Here is a 16,222-nt window from a genome sequence, read left to right as displayed (position 1 = left end):
GCAAATTACATCATTTATCCACTTGTTTGTAGCGACCTTGAATAGTAATATTTTTGCGCAACTAAATTAAATAAGCAAATGTTCTTCCTGTGAGCATTTGTCCAGTGATTTATACCATAATTACCTTAAAAATGTCATTAATACTTTAAGTATGTAGTTTCTGATAAATAATATACATTTTTTTTTTAAAGTGTTTTCTTTAATTCGGGGAATAAAAAACTAAATTCCACTTGTGATCGCTGTGTTTCATTGAAAAGCATGTTTTTTCCTGATCTTGGGCTCACAGGTATCAATTTCATAGCAGTACGCAATTAATGTGATACTGCCGAAATATTACAACGTAAATGTAAATATTGTTCCATATACAGCCAAGTTTTGGTGAATGCACCAGGTATTTTAATTTTGAATTAGCCGATTTGTAAAATAGTTGTGCCTAACAGACTTCGACGAGGAATTACTTTCCACGGTCAGAAGTGGAAGATGGCTGACAGCGGGTCGCTCGCACCGAGACGATGCGGCTCTGGTAATCTGCCCTCTGTTAGTATGGACTCTATCTCGGCGCTGACGGAGCTGGAGGACCTGGAGAAAGTTTATCAGCAACTATGTGTTGAGGAGGTTGGTATAAAACGACATATAATGACATATATCCTGTATGTGGACGTGTACACTGTGGCCAGCTACGCGAGTTTAACTTCCGGTTGTCAGCTCGTGCTAAATGCTCTCTTTTATCTTTGAAGGAACATCAATACTGTAGTGTTGTACACCCATAGTGGTCATGTTTGCTAATTCACGTTAGTATTTATGAAATATTGCAGAATAAAATCATCCATCTACCAATTTTCTACCGCTTGTTCCTAATTGGGTCGCAGTGTGTCTGTTTTTAAATAAAAAAAACAGTTTTGTTTTTTTAGTGTGTAAATAATCCTGTCATAAAGTTACTGTGAAAATGCAATTAAATAGTATGCCAGCTAATTATAATGGTCAGCAGAATACAAATGTGTGTAAGCATTATGCATATATTATATGCTTTCACCGACCACAACTTTAGGCTAACTGAGACAAGATGTGGAGAATATTGCCAAAAATATGTGATAAACATGTTTGGTTGTACAGTAGTTATAAACTTGGTAATATTTATATTTATACTTATATACATAACCAGTACATTTCATTACAGTACATTCGTATCATTCCAGTAGGAGTTCATGTTCCTCATTTGCTGTGTTGATTTTATTTCATATAGGAAGCAGTGGAGGCTGAGCTGGACCAGCTGGTGGGCCAGGAGGGAACTATTCACACAAAAATGCTGGCCCTTCAAAGAATGGGGTACAGTTTAAAAAAATACTGACTACGAACTGAAATGCTACATTTAATGGGATCATAGTATGATTTTTTTTCCTACTTATAAAACACGTTATTGTGGTCTACTGTGTGTAATGGTGGTCCTTTGGTCAAAATGATGCATATATTATGTTTACAGACCATTTTAAAGCTCCTTTTTGACCGTCTCGTCGCGATGCACAGTTTGGTGGGCGGGCTTATTTTCGTGCCTCCCCTTTGAATGCGTCTTCTCCCCATCAGCCATGTTGTAATTTTAAGCGCTTCCATTTTTAGTCTACTGACAGATATATGTTTGAACAACACGCTATTTTGTATTAGAAATGGTAACAGCAGAAGATGCATGTGCATGTACGAGCCAGTATGCCCCACAACAACACAACAAAGGGTTAGAGAGAAAAAAGGAACTTATTGACTACAGCGTCTGACTACATTGGTGGACTCGCACAAAGCTCTTCCGATAAAACATTATCATATATGGCAATATCCACTGACGTCACCAATGTGAAAGACTTCACAAATGGGGCAAATTCGAAACGACTCATTTGGAGAAAGTATGAAAGCAGGCAAGATTGTTTTATAAATATTTCCGCCATGCTGACATGTTTTGACTTTAAATTTTCATGAGTTATGCAGATCCCAAATACACTAAAACACATGCACATGGGGATAGTTTGATTGGCAACACTAAATTGGCCCTAGTGTGTAGATGTGAGTGTGAATGTTGTCTACCTGTGTTGGCCCTGTGATGAGGTGGCAACTTGTACAGGGTGTACCGCGCCTTCCGCCTGAGTGCAGCTGGGATAGGCTCCAGCACCCCCCGCGACCCCGAAAGGGACAAGCGGTAGAAAATGGATGGATGGATGTACAAATAGGTACGAAAAGTTGTTTTTGCATAGTGGGTCCCCTTTTGGGTCTTATTGTTGTGATTTGTCAGTCTTTTTGTTCTCTTCTTGGAAGGTTGTACGAAAAACTAATTTTTTTAAGTGCAATGACAATAAAGTTCTATTGTATTAAGCCCTATTTGAGGGTGGGTGCTTGTCGTAATAACTGCTTCTGTCATTTCAGGCCCAACCTACAGTTGATTGGAGGAGATGCCAGCCAGCTGTCAGGCATGATCACATTTACTTGTAGCCTAGCAGAGAATGTCAGTCGCAAAGTCAGACAGCTAGATCTGGCGAAGGTACATTTATCAAAAGACGCTTTTTACGGTAAGTTAAAATTGTACTGATGCTTGTTTATGTTTTTTGTTTATTTTTAGACACGACTATATAATGTCATCCAGCGTGCTGATGACATACTTGATCTGAAGTTCTGTATGGATGGCGTGCAGACAGCTCTGCATAATGAAGATTACGAACAGGCAGCTGCTCACATCCACAGATACCTTTCTCTGGACCAGTCTGTCATTGAGCTGAGCAGGCAGGGAGAAGAAAGTAGGTGTCTTCCGGTTAACCTTTATACCCTTGATTGTCGTACTTACACCAAACAAGAAATAGCAAGTAAGACACAATAATCAATGTATTGTTGAGAATTTGATGGATTGTGCAGAACCATTTATTCACTTAACAGGTTGAAGCATTGGAGGCACAACATAGTGCACTACATGGCTAAAACCAGTAGAGGCACTGTTGTTTGACTCTCAACTGGTTTGTGGTTACCTTTGATGAGCATTTTATTACTCACTGCAAAACCCCTGGCAAGGAAACAGGAGTTCAGAACATTTACACAGATATCACCTCATCCTAGTAAGAATAATATTTAAAAAATAACTTGTATTAGTTAATTAAGCACAACTTTGTCTGTCTATCTGTTTTGGCCCTGTGATGAGGTGGCAACTTGTCCAGGGTGTACACCGCCTTCCGCCTGTGTGCAGCTGAGATAGGCTCCAGCACTCCCCGCGACCCCGTAAGGGATAAGCGGTAGAAAATGGATGGATGTATTGTCAAATACATAGCCCTAATAATTGTGTTTATTAATTTTCATTGACATATGCCTATTTTTTTTTTTTTTTTACTGTGAGCGGGCCTGTTTATAACATTGCATATGTGAATGTGGAGTGAATGAATAATGTGTTCTCACTTCTCTGTGAGCGCGTATCGAGTCGATCGAAAAGCGCTGTATAAGTCTATTCCAATATTATTATTATTATATATATTTGTAATTTTTTTGGTTACCTTTTTTTAGCAACACGGCCAGGGAGAAACATTATAAAGTCATACAGAAGTTTCTTAAGCCCAAAAATTATGACTAAAGTGGTGAAACTATATTTTCATATGCACTTTAATGTTATTGACAGTTGAGTTAAGAAACATATTCATTATTAATTTAGTTTATTTATTTTAGCACAACATAATTTAATGTAAATCTGTTGTTCGTCTGAGGTCAGTTGTTAGTCCCTCCTTATGCTGTATATTTGGTTAGTACTTATCTTTTTAATCAGCATGACCTAAGCCCAAGGTTTATGTGTTACATTAAATAATATTTGTGATTAACACATGGTTTTATAGGGGCTTCACGGTGGCAGAGGGGTTAGTGCATCTGCCTCACAATAAGAAGGTCCTGAGTAGTCTTGGGTTCAATCCCAGGCTCGGGATCTTTCTGTGTGGAGTTTGCATGTTCTCCCCGTGACTGCGTGGGTTCCCTCCGGGTACTCCGGCTTCCTCCCACATCCAAAGACATGCACCTGGGGATAGGTTGATTGGCAACACTAAATTGGCCCTAGTGTGTGAATGTGAGTGTGAATGTTGTCTGTCTGTCTGTGTTGGCCCTGCGATGAGGTGGCGACTTGCCCAGGGTGTACCCCGCCCTCCGCCCGATTGTAGCTGAGATAGGCTCCAGCGCCCCCCGCGACCCCAAAGGGAATAAGCGGTAGAAAATGGATGGATGGACATGGTTTTATATTATTTGACAAGGTTGTAAACTGTAAGTAGTAGAGATGCGCGGTTTGCGGGCACAACCGTGGAGTCCGCGGATCGGGCGGATGAAATTAAAAAAAATTAGATTTTATCCGCGGGTCGGGTCGGGCGGTTGAAATAAAAAAAAAAAAAGATTTTAAATAGATTCAGGCGGGTGGCAGTTAAACCAATTCGGAAATATATATACATAGTTAAATGTTGTTACCCACATACGAAAAACGAGCAGGCACCTGCAGCATATGCCACAACAGAAGAAAAAAAAAAGAAGAGATGGACACTTTTACGGAGCGGAGAAGGGACACCTCGCCGGGGTCCGGGACCGAGGCCCCTTCCCCCGAGAGGGCCCCACAGGGAGCCGTAGCTGAGGCGATCCGCGAGAAGGGCCCGACGCACGTCCAGGGTCACCACCGCGCCCACCGCACCGACACCCCGTTTCGTCCGCCTTCGCCGCGGCCGGCGTCACGCGCAGCAGGTAAGCAGCTTACCTGCCCGCCACCCCCGTGGCCAGGGGCTCGTAACAGGGGTCACTCCGCGCACTCCGCCCGCGCAGCTTACCTGCCCGCCACCCCTGTTGCCGGGGGCGCGTAACAGGGGTCACTCCGCGCGCAGTGCGCTCACGAAAGGGGTGGGGCTCACCCTGGTTGATATAGACAGCAGGACGGTGGCCATGGAAGTCGGAACCCGCTAAGGAGTGTGTAACAACCCACCTGCCGAATCAACTAGCCCTGAAATTGGATGGCGCTGGAGCGTCAGGCCCATACCCGGCCGTCGCCGGCAGCAAGACGCGCTTGGAGGTGCGCTCAGTGCGGCTCCCATATGATTGCGCACTGGTGTGCGTCTGGGCCGTGACAGCGTGGCACGCGAATGTCTGTGCTGCATTGGATCAGTCTCCTTTCTTTAACAGGCAAAAGCTTTATAACCTCACTAATGCCTTGCATCGTCTATATTAGATATATAACAACGGGCGGGTGCGGGCGGATGCGGTTCTGATTAAATGTTAGATCGGGTGGATGGCGGATGGTTGACGACTTTCTGATGCGGTTGCGGATGAAATAATTGCCTATCCGCGCATCTCTAGTAAGTAGGTTAGATATAATTATTGAATATGATTAAAATAAAGAGTAAGATTACTAATTCAGTTTTGATATTTCATTGGACCCTGGGCCCCTCTGCAGTGGAAAACTTGGGCCCCAAGGTCAAAAAGGTTAAAGGGGAACTGCACTTTTTGAGGGGGAATTTTGCCTATCGTTCACAATTATTATGAGAGACATGACTTTGAACATTATTTTAATTTTTTTTACATTCCAAATATTAAATAAATGCGATCAAAAATCAGCTTACAATGGAGCCCATGGGAGCTGCTCTATTCCGCCTATAAAGCCCTTAAAAAAACATCCAAACACCTCCATTGAGGTTTTATATACATGATGTAAGTATGTATGTAATGTACGGTAGTAACGGGCACAATTATAACAACATTTATTATTTACATATTTTGATCATTTTAAGCATACGTGGCGCATTAATTTAAAAAACGTATCACATTTGTTTTTTTTCCCCATGGCTGATTACTGCTCACTGCAGACTTTGTGAGAGCCAACAAACATAAGAAACCATCACTTACTGTTCAATGTCTGCTGTCATTAGGGTGCCGAGTACTAGGATGTTCATATATTCCTATTTAGATTTAAAATCCTCACAAAGAAAGGGTGTGGGGAGTTTGGAGTGACCAAGCAGCTTTTCCTGTCGTTCTCGCCATTTTCGGGTCCTAAATGGCTGTCAAAGTGTACCAACTTATCGGAATACGTCCTCTGACTTCTTCTGTCCAGGTGAGATGCATGATTCATAATATATAAACTTCCAGGGAGCAATCATTCCAGTCGATTTATGTCAAAATTGTACACAGGCTTGTGATCACAGCACCCCTCTAAATAGTTTGTCTGCATCAGCCCTTATAATAACAATATCACTAATACCTGGTTAATATTCAAATCACAAAATGTAAATGGAATATTTTTGGCGGTTTTTGAATGGTTATTTATTGGATTTTATGTGCGAAATAGAGGACCTCCCATTGGCTCCACTATAAGCAGACTTTTATTTATGTTTACTTACACGTTAGAATGCATATAGATAAAAAAAATAATGATCGTGAACGATAGGCAAAATTCCCAAAAAAGTACAGTTCCCCTTTAAGAACCACTTTTCTAGTATACCTTGTTGTGGCTTCAGAATGTATGTTTAACACAAAGCAGATAAAGTGCACGTCTGCGTTTGGTATTCAATTATTTGTCTAAAATAGTAAGACTCTTTTGTTGCGCAGGTAGTGCTGTGGATGCCAGTCTGTTACTGCTACAAGAGGCTGAGCAGAAACTGAAGGTTATCGTCGCTAAAAAGTTGGATGAAGCTGTGGCCGCGGTAGACCTGCCGCAGGTGGAAAGGTTTTTTAAGATCTTTCCTCTGTTGGGCCTCCACCAGCAGGGCCTCGCTCGCTTCGGACAATATCTCTGCAGTCAGGTCAGTACGGATGATAATGTGTTGTGACAAGAGTGCGTAAATACGAATGACTCACACCCATTGTTCCACAAAGCTTGCCTCCAAAGCTGATGAAAACCTGCTGTTGGCAACAGGAGGAGACCTGAGCGACAAAAGAGCTCCACTCGTATTTGCGGATACTCTGACACTTTTGCTAGAAGGTGAGCATACACAAGAAATACTATACTTACCACAGCATATAGAGTAGTGTACAAAATTCCTTCACTAGCTTTAGTTAATAATAACTGGGATTTATATAGCGCTTTTCTAAGTACCCAAAGTCGCTTTACATGTAGAACCCATCATTCGTTCACACCTGGTGGTGGTAAGCTACTTTCATAGCCACAGCTGCCCTGGGGTAGACTGACGGAAGCGTGGCTGCAATTTGCGCCAACGGCCCCTCCGACCACCACCTGTCATTCATCATTCAATTCACCGGTGTGAGTGGCACCGGGGGCAAAGGGTGAAGTGTCCCGCCCAAGGACACAACGGCAGCGATTTTTGGATGGTAAGAGGCGGGGAGCGAACCTGCAACCCTCAGGTTTCTGGCACGGTTGCTCTACCCACTACGCCATGCGTAGTGGGTAGTTGGGAAGTTGTTTCAATCAACGTAGGGAAGTTGTTTCAATCATTTGTATAGCAGGATATATCCATAAGAAATGCACATAACAACAACTGTAGATAAGTGGCACAGGGTAGAATAGAACCCTTTCAATAAATAAAGGTGCGGATACAATAATTTATATTTGCCAATCAGTCACTATGGCATGGCGGTAATTTTTCATGAACCAGGTAGTTGCCTGTTAACTAGCAAATAATTGGACACACAATGCTGAATTATCTGGGCATATTTATTTTTCAATTTGGCTTGGTGGAGATCTGTACTGTTTTTAGTGACTGTCTAGTTATGTATGGCCATCATGGTTGTGCTACAATATCAAATGATGCACAGTACATGCCTTGGCCAATAATAAGTCAATTAATCAAACAATATTTTTAAAATGAACTCGATCATTTTGCCAGCATCGAAAACATTTCCATGTTTGTGTGTGTGAACGCTCCTGTCAGTCTTCCACAATCGTCTCTGTGAGTGGACGCGAAACTGCTAGCTTCCGACAGAGACAGAGTATCGTCGAGTCATGCCCCGCTAGTGAAAAGCACTGCAAAGTAACACAAATTAGGAGAGTTTGCAAAGCCAAATGTAACATTACGGGAATAATTCCGTTTCAAACCATGAGTAAGATGAGCTCATCAAATTTATTGTAAAGTGATGGCAATAAAAAAAAATACGACACTATTTTTCCAAATTTTATTGCATGATTTTTGTATCCCTTTAATTTAGGTGGCCAGTAATTTATTGTGTTTGAAAGGGTTACTTGCATTGTTATTCTTATATTATGATTGCATTAGTGCTGAAATTGGTCTCAAAATAGTGCTGACACTAAAATTGTTAATCATCAATAATTTATGGAGCAATATCTTATCGGACCGGGCCTAACACAGTACTCTATGTAATGTTATGTACTGTCTATATTAAATATACCTGATTACTTGCAGGCATTGCTCGCGTCGTTGAGACGCATCAGCCCATCGTAGAGACGTATTACGGTCCAGGCCACCTGTATACTCTCATTACGCATTTGCAGCAAGAATGTGACCAGCAGGCACAGAAGATAGTGGACAAGTTCATTCAGCAGCGGGGATACCGCAACAAGGTGTGCAACGCAGGTCTTATGCATGGTCTAAATGTTTTATATTGTGTCACCCACTGAACGGCTGCTGTAGTTTCAGGTTGTCCAAAGCAGCATGATGAAGAGCATGCCTGGGGAGAGGATCGAGCCCAGGTAATTTAATTTAACATTGTTTCCTCTCAATAACCGCAATAATAAGAGCTGTATCAAAAAGTCTGCCTCCACAAATATATTATTGCTCAGTTTCTATTGATGCTGTCAGAAAAAATATATCTTATTGTTAAGTATTTTCGCCCCTATTTTATTTTCAATCCTTTTATTCATACATCAACAGAGAGTTGGATCCTGTATTAGCAGAAGTCACCTTAATGAATGCTAGGGCGGAGCTTTACCTGCGTTTTCTGCGTCGGCGTATGTTGGCAGACTTTGAAGTTGGCGATGCTCAGAGCGTCACACTAGGTAAGCGAGCATGTGTTGTGTCAATTTGTCATGTAGAATTTAATTGATCATTTGATTTAAAATGTGTGGGCTTTTGCAACCCAGAGCATCAGCAGAATGTGGAGACGCTGCTGAAACATTGCGTGCTCAGCAGGAACATGCAGGAGCTGATCGGCTATTACATACCAATGGAGGAATACTACATGAGGGAGTCTGTAAACAAGGTTCACTACTCTGTTTTATGGCTAATTGTGATCCATTGTTGGTAGACTCTAATATTTGATGAGATCCAACACAAGAGTTGTATCAAAATTATGAAAACAGAAGAAAACTAACACAGTCTAAGCGTACTATAAATAACCAGGGTTTCTGTGGGTCATTAAAAAGCATTAAAAGTCATTACATGGATTTTGTGAAAATTAAGGCCGTAAATAACATTAAAAAGCATTAAATACAATGTCAAAAGGCTTTAAAAAATGTCATTAATCTGCAATTGGCAACAAAAAGACAACAGAACAAACCACCCAAATCAGTTTTTCCAAATGGGAGAAATTTGTTATATATTTTATGTTATGTTATATATCGTTTAATATGTTTACCTGTTTAGAATAATTAAGTTATACACCTTCCAATTGCAGTAGTACAAATACTACAGTAATGAAAAATATGTTTATTGCATTTGAAAGGGCTACAAAACCTATTTTTGGTTGGTGACGTATACACACAGCAACTAAGCATTGAGATGGTCTAAAAACATGTGTATTAAAAAAACAATCAATATATGTATATATATATATATATATATTTTTTTTTTTTTTTTTTTTTTTTTATCAATTAAAACAAATCTATTTTTGAAAATTATGTATTGATTCAGAAGCAAAAATATATAAAAGTTGTGATTCGGATGCAAATATATTTTTTCAGCACCCCTAAATATATGTCTGTTATCTGTTATTGGAGCCTGTACTCTTATGTAAAGAGTAGTTGAAAATGATTTTCCCCTACGAAAAACACCAGCAGCCGCCACAGGTTCCAGACACCCAAAAATACTAGCACAAAACACATTTTATAAAGAATAATCATTGTTGTACATGCAGAAAACAATGTGCAATACAAATAAACGATGAATGAAATAAATAAACATTTAACATCACTTTTATCTTCATTTAAACTTGTTGACGAAGACAGGGAACCTAGACGGAGAGGGAGGATAATTCAATAGTGTTTCTAACCTTCTTTATCAAAGTACTGTCACCTTCAACTTTCTTTGGCCCCATTGTGGATTATTTTGCAGCCGTACTTGATAAATAAATATATAGAGACTGAGTCACCAACACGTAGAATTATTTGTTCGAGCACTGGATTCCACTGAATAACACAAAGGCAAATGGACTAGTTTGTAACCAAGACGGTATACAAAAACCAAGGTACCACTGTACCGCCCTATTAACTTCAGAATTCTGATGCAACTCTTGTATTGCCTCCAATTAAATTGTGGTGAGGATGGTGTATTGGATTATCCCTTAGTTCAGAGAGTTTCCAAGGTGCCATATGACTTATGGCGAGGCATAGCAGTTTGAGAAAATAAAGAAAAAGTATTGTTTAAATTTGCTGAGCTAACCTGATTTTTAGTTTCAAAGCTTCCTACATTGAAAAAGTAAGCATAAAACTGAGCAGAAAAGGTTTTCTGGGGAAGGCCATAGATGCAGTGGAACGATTGCATTATAATGTGTTTTCTTGTTAGACACACATTTTAGTCTTTTGTAATACTGTATGTCTAATGACATTTTCCAGGCTGTTACAATGGATACCTATGAGAAAGGTCAGCTGACTTCCAGCATGGTGGATGATTGCTTCTACATCGTAAAAAAGTGCATCAGTCGAGCTCTGTCCAGCTCCAGTATCGACTGCCTGTGTGCAATGATCAACCACGCCAACTCCGTGCTGGAATCCGACTTTAGGTTCCCATATTTGAAGCACTTTCATACACGACTACTCAACTTTTTTTTCATTCGTTGTTGTTTCACCCTTGTGTCCCTCCACCCAACCTGTTAGGGAGGTGCTGTACAACAAACTGCGCCAGGGCTTCCCTGCGACCACGCTGCAGGACATCCAGCGTGGCGTCAGTAGTGCCGTCAGCCTGATGCAGAGCAGCTTGCAGCAGGGAAAGTTCAATACAGAGTTCAACATCGAGAGCACTGAAAATGCTAAAGCTGCCTTTTTGGTGAGACCATTATATAAACAATTAAATGAGAAATTATCTAAAAGAGTGAGTGTATGAACGTTTTGTCAAAAAATTTGTAAAAAAAAATTAGAACTAGTATTTTATGAGCTTCATTAGCATAGCAGTGTAATGTTTGTATTTCTTAAAACCAGTGTTGTTTGTCTACATGTGCCCTGTGATTGGCTGGTGACCAATCCAGGGTGTACCCCACCTGGGATAGGTTGCAGCTCATCCTCGTGACCCTAATGATGACAAGCGAAACGTACCATCACCATAGTGGAGACTGGAGCTTTCTGACTTTGACGTTTATTTTGATTTCAGGTGACTCTCAACAATGCTGAAGTATGCAGCGAGAACGTCTCCACTCTGAAGAGAAACCTTGAGGTAAGTTTGATTAAATATATACCTCAAGTAGTCTCCTTTTCTTGTCCGCTTAATCTAAACATCTGGTGTGCAGAACGACTGCTCCAAGCTGTTCAGTCAGGGGCCCGGTTCTGGTGACCAAGCCAAGATCGAAAGCTGCTTGTCGGACCTTGTCAACACATCTACAAAGTTCAAGGACCTTTTGCAGGTTGGAGAAAAAAAGTCATTAGAGCGCTGGAGCTTATGTGCAGTATAAGTACTGGCAGCAGATGGCAAAAGTGATCTGTTGTCAAAAGAGAACTGCATTTTTTGTGGAAATTTTGTCTGTGATTCTCAATTGTTATGTAAGAAAAAAACACCTATTTTAATTTTTTTCTATGCCTTCTAACTTCTGAATAATTGTTAGCAAAGGTCAGCTATCAATAGACCTATTGGGATTTGCTCAATTCTGCCTGTAAAGCACTCTGAAAAAACATCCAGAAGCTTCCATCAACGTTTTATATACACCCTGTAATTATACATGTAATGTAGTAACAGGCACGTTATTAACATGTAATATTTACGTATTTTGCTCATTTTAAGCACAGAGCGGCATATGAATTTCACAGACACATCACAATGTTTGCTATTTCCTTCAACAATAACAACAACACTTTTACTCACGGCAGATTTTGTAAGAGACAACAAAGACTATTTTGGGACAAAAAAGGATCCAGCACCTTATATTTTTTAGCCTGAATATAAGGAGGATGAGCTGCAAGTTTTAGAGGCTGTTTTCTAATCAGATTTAGCTTCATTTAAATACTGAGAACCAAGTAGCACTTTTGCTAAGCGCTAGGTAAGAAGTATAAACTACGAACATTATAAAACAATCACTTACTGTAGGATGTCTGCTCTGACTCCGACTGATAAGATGTTGATGAAGAATTAATCATAATCCTCACAAAAGGTTAAAAAAATAGTGCCGCAAACAAGCATCTTTTTGTGTTTTTCTCGCCATCTCCGAGTATAAGGGAAATGTCAAAGTTGACCAACTTCTCGATTTATGGCCACATCTTTGTACTATACAAGTGGGAGGCATGATACATAATCTAGAATTAACTTTCACCAACTCAGAGGCGATGCAGCAGCTCACCGGTTCAATATGTCAGTCTAGCAGCATTCGCTGGTTAGTGCTCTGTGATCACGGCATGACTAAAAATAGTTTGTCTGCATTAGCACTTATAATACCAATATTGTGAATATTTGATTAATATTTAGGTCACAACATGTAAATTGATTATTGTTGGCGATTTTTGGATGTTTTTAGAGGGCTTCATTTGCGCAATAAAGTACTCCCATTAGCTGCATTGTTAGCCACCTTGTATTTGCCATATTTTAAAAATTAGAATGCATTGAAAAAAAAAAAAAAACACGTCTTTTTGTGTTTGATTGGAATTGGGAATGATAGACAAAATCCAAATAAGGTGCAGTTACCCTTTAAGGATTAGCATCAATGAAGTACACTATATTGCCAAAAGTATTTGGCCACTCATCCAAACGATCAGAATCAGGTGTCCTAATCACGCCCGGCCACAGGTGTATAAAATCAAGCACTAGGCATGGAGACTGTTTCTACAAACATTTGTGAAAGAATGGGCCGCTCTCAGGAGCTCAGTGATTTCCAGCGTGGAACTGTCATAGGATGCCACTTGTGCAACAAATCCAGTCGGGAAATTTCCTCGCTCCTAAATATTCCAAAGTCAACTGTCGGCTTTATTATAAGAAAATGGAAGAGTTTGGGAACAACAGCAACTCAGCCACCAAGTGGTAGGCCACGTAAACTGACAGAGAGGGGTCAGCGGATGCTAAAGCGCTTAGTGCAAAGAGGTCGCCGACTTTCTGGCTACAGAGATCCAAACTTCATGTGACCTTCCAATTAGCCCAAGTACAGTACGCAGAAAGCTTCATGAAATGGGTTTCCATGGCCGAGCAGCTGCATCTAAGTCATACATTGCCAAGTCCAATGCAAAGCGTCCGATGCAGTGGTGTTAAGCACGTAGCCACTGGACTCTAAAGCAGTGGAGACGTGTTCTCTGGAGTGATGAATCATGCTTTTCCATCTGGAAATCTGATGGACGAGTCTGGGTTTGGGGGTTGCCAGGAGAACGGTACATTTTGGACTGCATTGTGCTTAGTGTGAGGAATTATGGTGTGGGGTTGTTTTTCAGGAGTTGGGCTTGGCCCCTTAGATCCAGTGAAATTACCTTTGAATGCTACAGGATACCAAAACATTTTGAACAATTCCATGCTCCCAACCTTGTGGGAACAGTTTGAAACGGGCCCCTTCCTCTTCCAACATGACTGTGCACCAGTGCACAAAGCAAAGTCCATAAAGACATGGATGAAAGAGTCTGGTGTGGATAAACTTGACCGGCCTGCACAGAGTCCTGACCTGAATCCGATAGAACACCTTTAGGATGAATTAGAACGGAGACTGAGAGCCAGGCCTTCTTGACCAACCTCACCAATGCGCTTTTGGAAGAATGGTCGAAAATTCCTATAAACACATTCCGCAACCTTGTGGACAGCCTTCCCAGAAGAGTTGAAGCTGTAATAGCTGTAAAAGGTGGACCGACATCATATTGAACCCTATGGATTATGAATGGGATGGCACTTAAAGTTCATATGTGACTCAAAGCAGGTGGCCAAATACTTTTGGCAAAATAGTGTATGACTCAATTGGTAAAGCTGTATTTTATTTTTCGTCAGTTATTTGAGTTTAGGATTTATGACTTCTTATGCAATATATTTGGTTAGTGTTTATTTTTTCTAATCAGCCAAACCTAAGCCTAATATTTATGTGTTAAATTATAATTTTTTTGTGATTAACACATCATTTAATATCATTTGACAAGGTTGTAAGAAGTAAGTAGGTTATATACAATTATTGAATTATTAAAATAAAGAGTAAGATTACTAATTCAGTGTTGATATTTGAGTGGGCCCCGACACCCTCTGTGGTAGAAAGGTTGGGCCCCGACGTCAAAAAGTTAAGAATCCCTGTTTTACTATATTCTGTATATAAAATACATATTTTCAGTGTCAAGCAAAACTGAGCCTTGTATTTTGTTGGATCGTACTTGGATTGTGCATGTACAGTCGTCCTTAGTTTAATCGCTGTTAATTGGTTCCGGATAATAGGATTTCCGCCAAGTAGGAATTCCATCCATTCATCCATTTTCTACCGCTTGTCTCTTTTGGGGTCACGGGGGGTGTTGGAGCCTATCTCAACTGTATTCGGGCGGATGTAGTGTATTTTTGTCTTTTACTTTCTCATACTTATCCAGTTCAAGTTAGCTGGAGCCTTTTCCAACTGACTTTGGATGGATTAAACTCTGGACTGTTCACCAGTCAAGCACATATACATCCATCCATCCATTTTCTACCGCTTGTCCCTTTTGGGGTCGCGAGGGGTGCTGGAGCCTATCTCAGCAAACAAACATTTTTCTTCTGTCATGTAAATATGTTAGTTATATAAAACAATGTCAAAAATGTTAATATGAAACAATTATAGCCCTGAATGTTCAATAATAAGGTTGCTTTAATCAATTTAACAATGTATACAACTAGCTACACCCCTTAACAAAAATGCAAAATTGTTTATCTTAACTAGATAGCAGCAAACCTAGTATCGAACACTTCACGTAACACAGACATCATAAGATCATCAAAGCTCACCTTTAAGCATTCACACCATACTTGCCAACCTCGAGACCTCCGAATTCGGGAGATGGGGGGGGGGTTTGGTGTTAGCGGGGGGTGTATATTGTAGCGTCCCGGAGGAGTTAGTGCTGCAAGGGGTTCTGGGTATTTGTTCTGTTGTGTTACGGTGCGGATGTTCTCCCGAAATGTCTTTGTCATTCTTGTTTGGTGTGGGTTCACAGTGTGGCGCACATTTGTAACAGTGTTAAAGTTGTTTATACGGTCACCCTCATTGTGACCTGAATGGCTGTTGATCAAGTATGAATTGCATTCACTTATGTGTGTGTGAAAGCCGCATATATTATGTGATTAGGCCGGCACACTGTTTGTATGGAGGAAAAGCGGACGTGACGACAGGTTGTAGAGGACGCTAAAGGCAGTGCCATTAAGGCACGCTCCCAATAATGTTGTCCGGGTGGAAATCGGGAGAAATTCGGGAGAATGGTTGCCCCGGTTTTCGGGAGGGGCACTGCAATTCGGGAGTCTCCCGGGAAAATCGGGAGGGTTGGCAAGTACGATTCACACACAGTACCAACATTTTGGAACAAGAACAATGTGATTGGATAAAGGTAAATATTTAATACATCTATATGTGGCAGCATAGAAGAAAGTTATGTACACGTTTCACTTTTGCATCTCATTGCACATAACTATTGTGCGTTCAAGGACCGTCGTTTAAATTTAGAATCAGTGGCTTTAATAGTTTTTAAAGACAAGGGGAGACTTAACTCCTAGGAGATGCACTAATACAAATATAATCATAATGAAAAATATGTATTATTTTGATACGTGGGTAATCACCCACTGATGATAACCCTGTATCAGATCATCTTTACACTCTGAAGTAAAGGGAAATATGAATTGTGTAATCATATTTAAGTGAATATATAGAGAATGATGATTATTTGAAATCATATTTTGGCCACTTTTATTTAATTTTCTGGCCCCATTTTTTTGTTAGTTTTTTGACA

At 40.5% G+C, this 16,222-nt stretch overlaps 1 protein-coding gene across 2 annotated transcripts in view; it reads left to right on the top strand.

Moving 5' to 3' along the window:
- The first annotated feature begins 449 nt into the window (after nt 1-449).
- Nucleotides 450-16,222, top strand: part of cog4 (component of oligomeric golgi complex 4) — a 22,782-nt gene continuing 7,009 nt past the window's right edge. Inside the window, exons 1-14 of one of the 2 annotated variants that reach the window (XM_061964134.2) lie at nt 450-615; nt 1,244-1,326; nt 2,407-2,521; nt 2,600-2,778; nt 6,584-6,773; nt 6,847-6,952; nt 8,349-8,506; nt 8,577-8,635; nt 8,817-8,941; nt 9,026-9,144; nt 10,715-10,881; nt 10,976-11,144; nt 11,466-11,528; nt 11,602-11,715. In XM_061964134.2, the coding sequence (XP_061820118.1) occupies nt 481-615; nt 1,244-1,326; nt 2,407-2,521; nt 2,600-2,778; nt 6,584-6,773; nt 6,847-6,952; nt 8,349-8,506; nt 8,577-8,635; nt 8,817-8,941; nt 9,026-9,144; nt 10,715-10,881; nt 10,976-11,144; nt 11,466-11,528; nt 11,602-11,715 (1,782 nt within the window). In that variant the 5' untranslated portion in view covers nt 450-480. The remainder of the gene's footprint in view (nt 616-1,243; nt 1,327-2,406; nt 2,522-2,599; nt 2,779-6,583; nt 6,774-6,846; nt 6,953-8,348; nt 8,507-8,576; nt 8,636-8,816; nt 8,942-9,025; nt 9,145-10,714; nt 10,882-10,975; nt 11,145-11,465; nt 11,529-11,601; nt 11,716-16,222) is intronic. The other variant, XM_061964135.2, reaches the window with a different exon arrangement.

This window comes from Nerophis lumbriciformis, linkage group LG06, assembly GCF_033978685.3.
Source record: "Nerophis lumbriciformis linkage group LG06, RoL_Nlum_v2.1, whole genome shotgun sequence".
NCBI classification, from domain to species: Eukaryota; Metazoa; Chordata; class Actinopteri; order Syngnathiformes; family Syngnathidae; genus Nerophis; species Nerophis lumbriciformis.
This window is presented reverse-complemented; position numbering and strand designations above follow the sequence as displayed.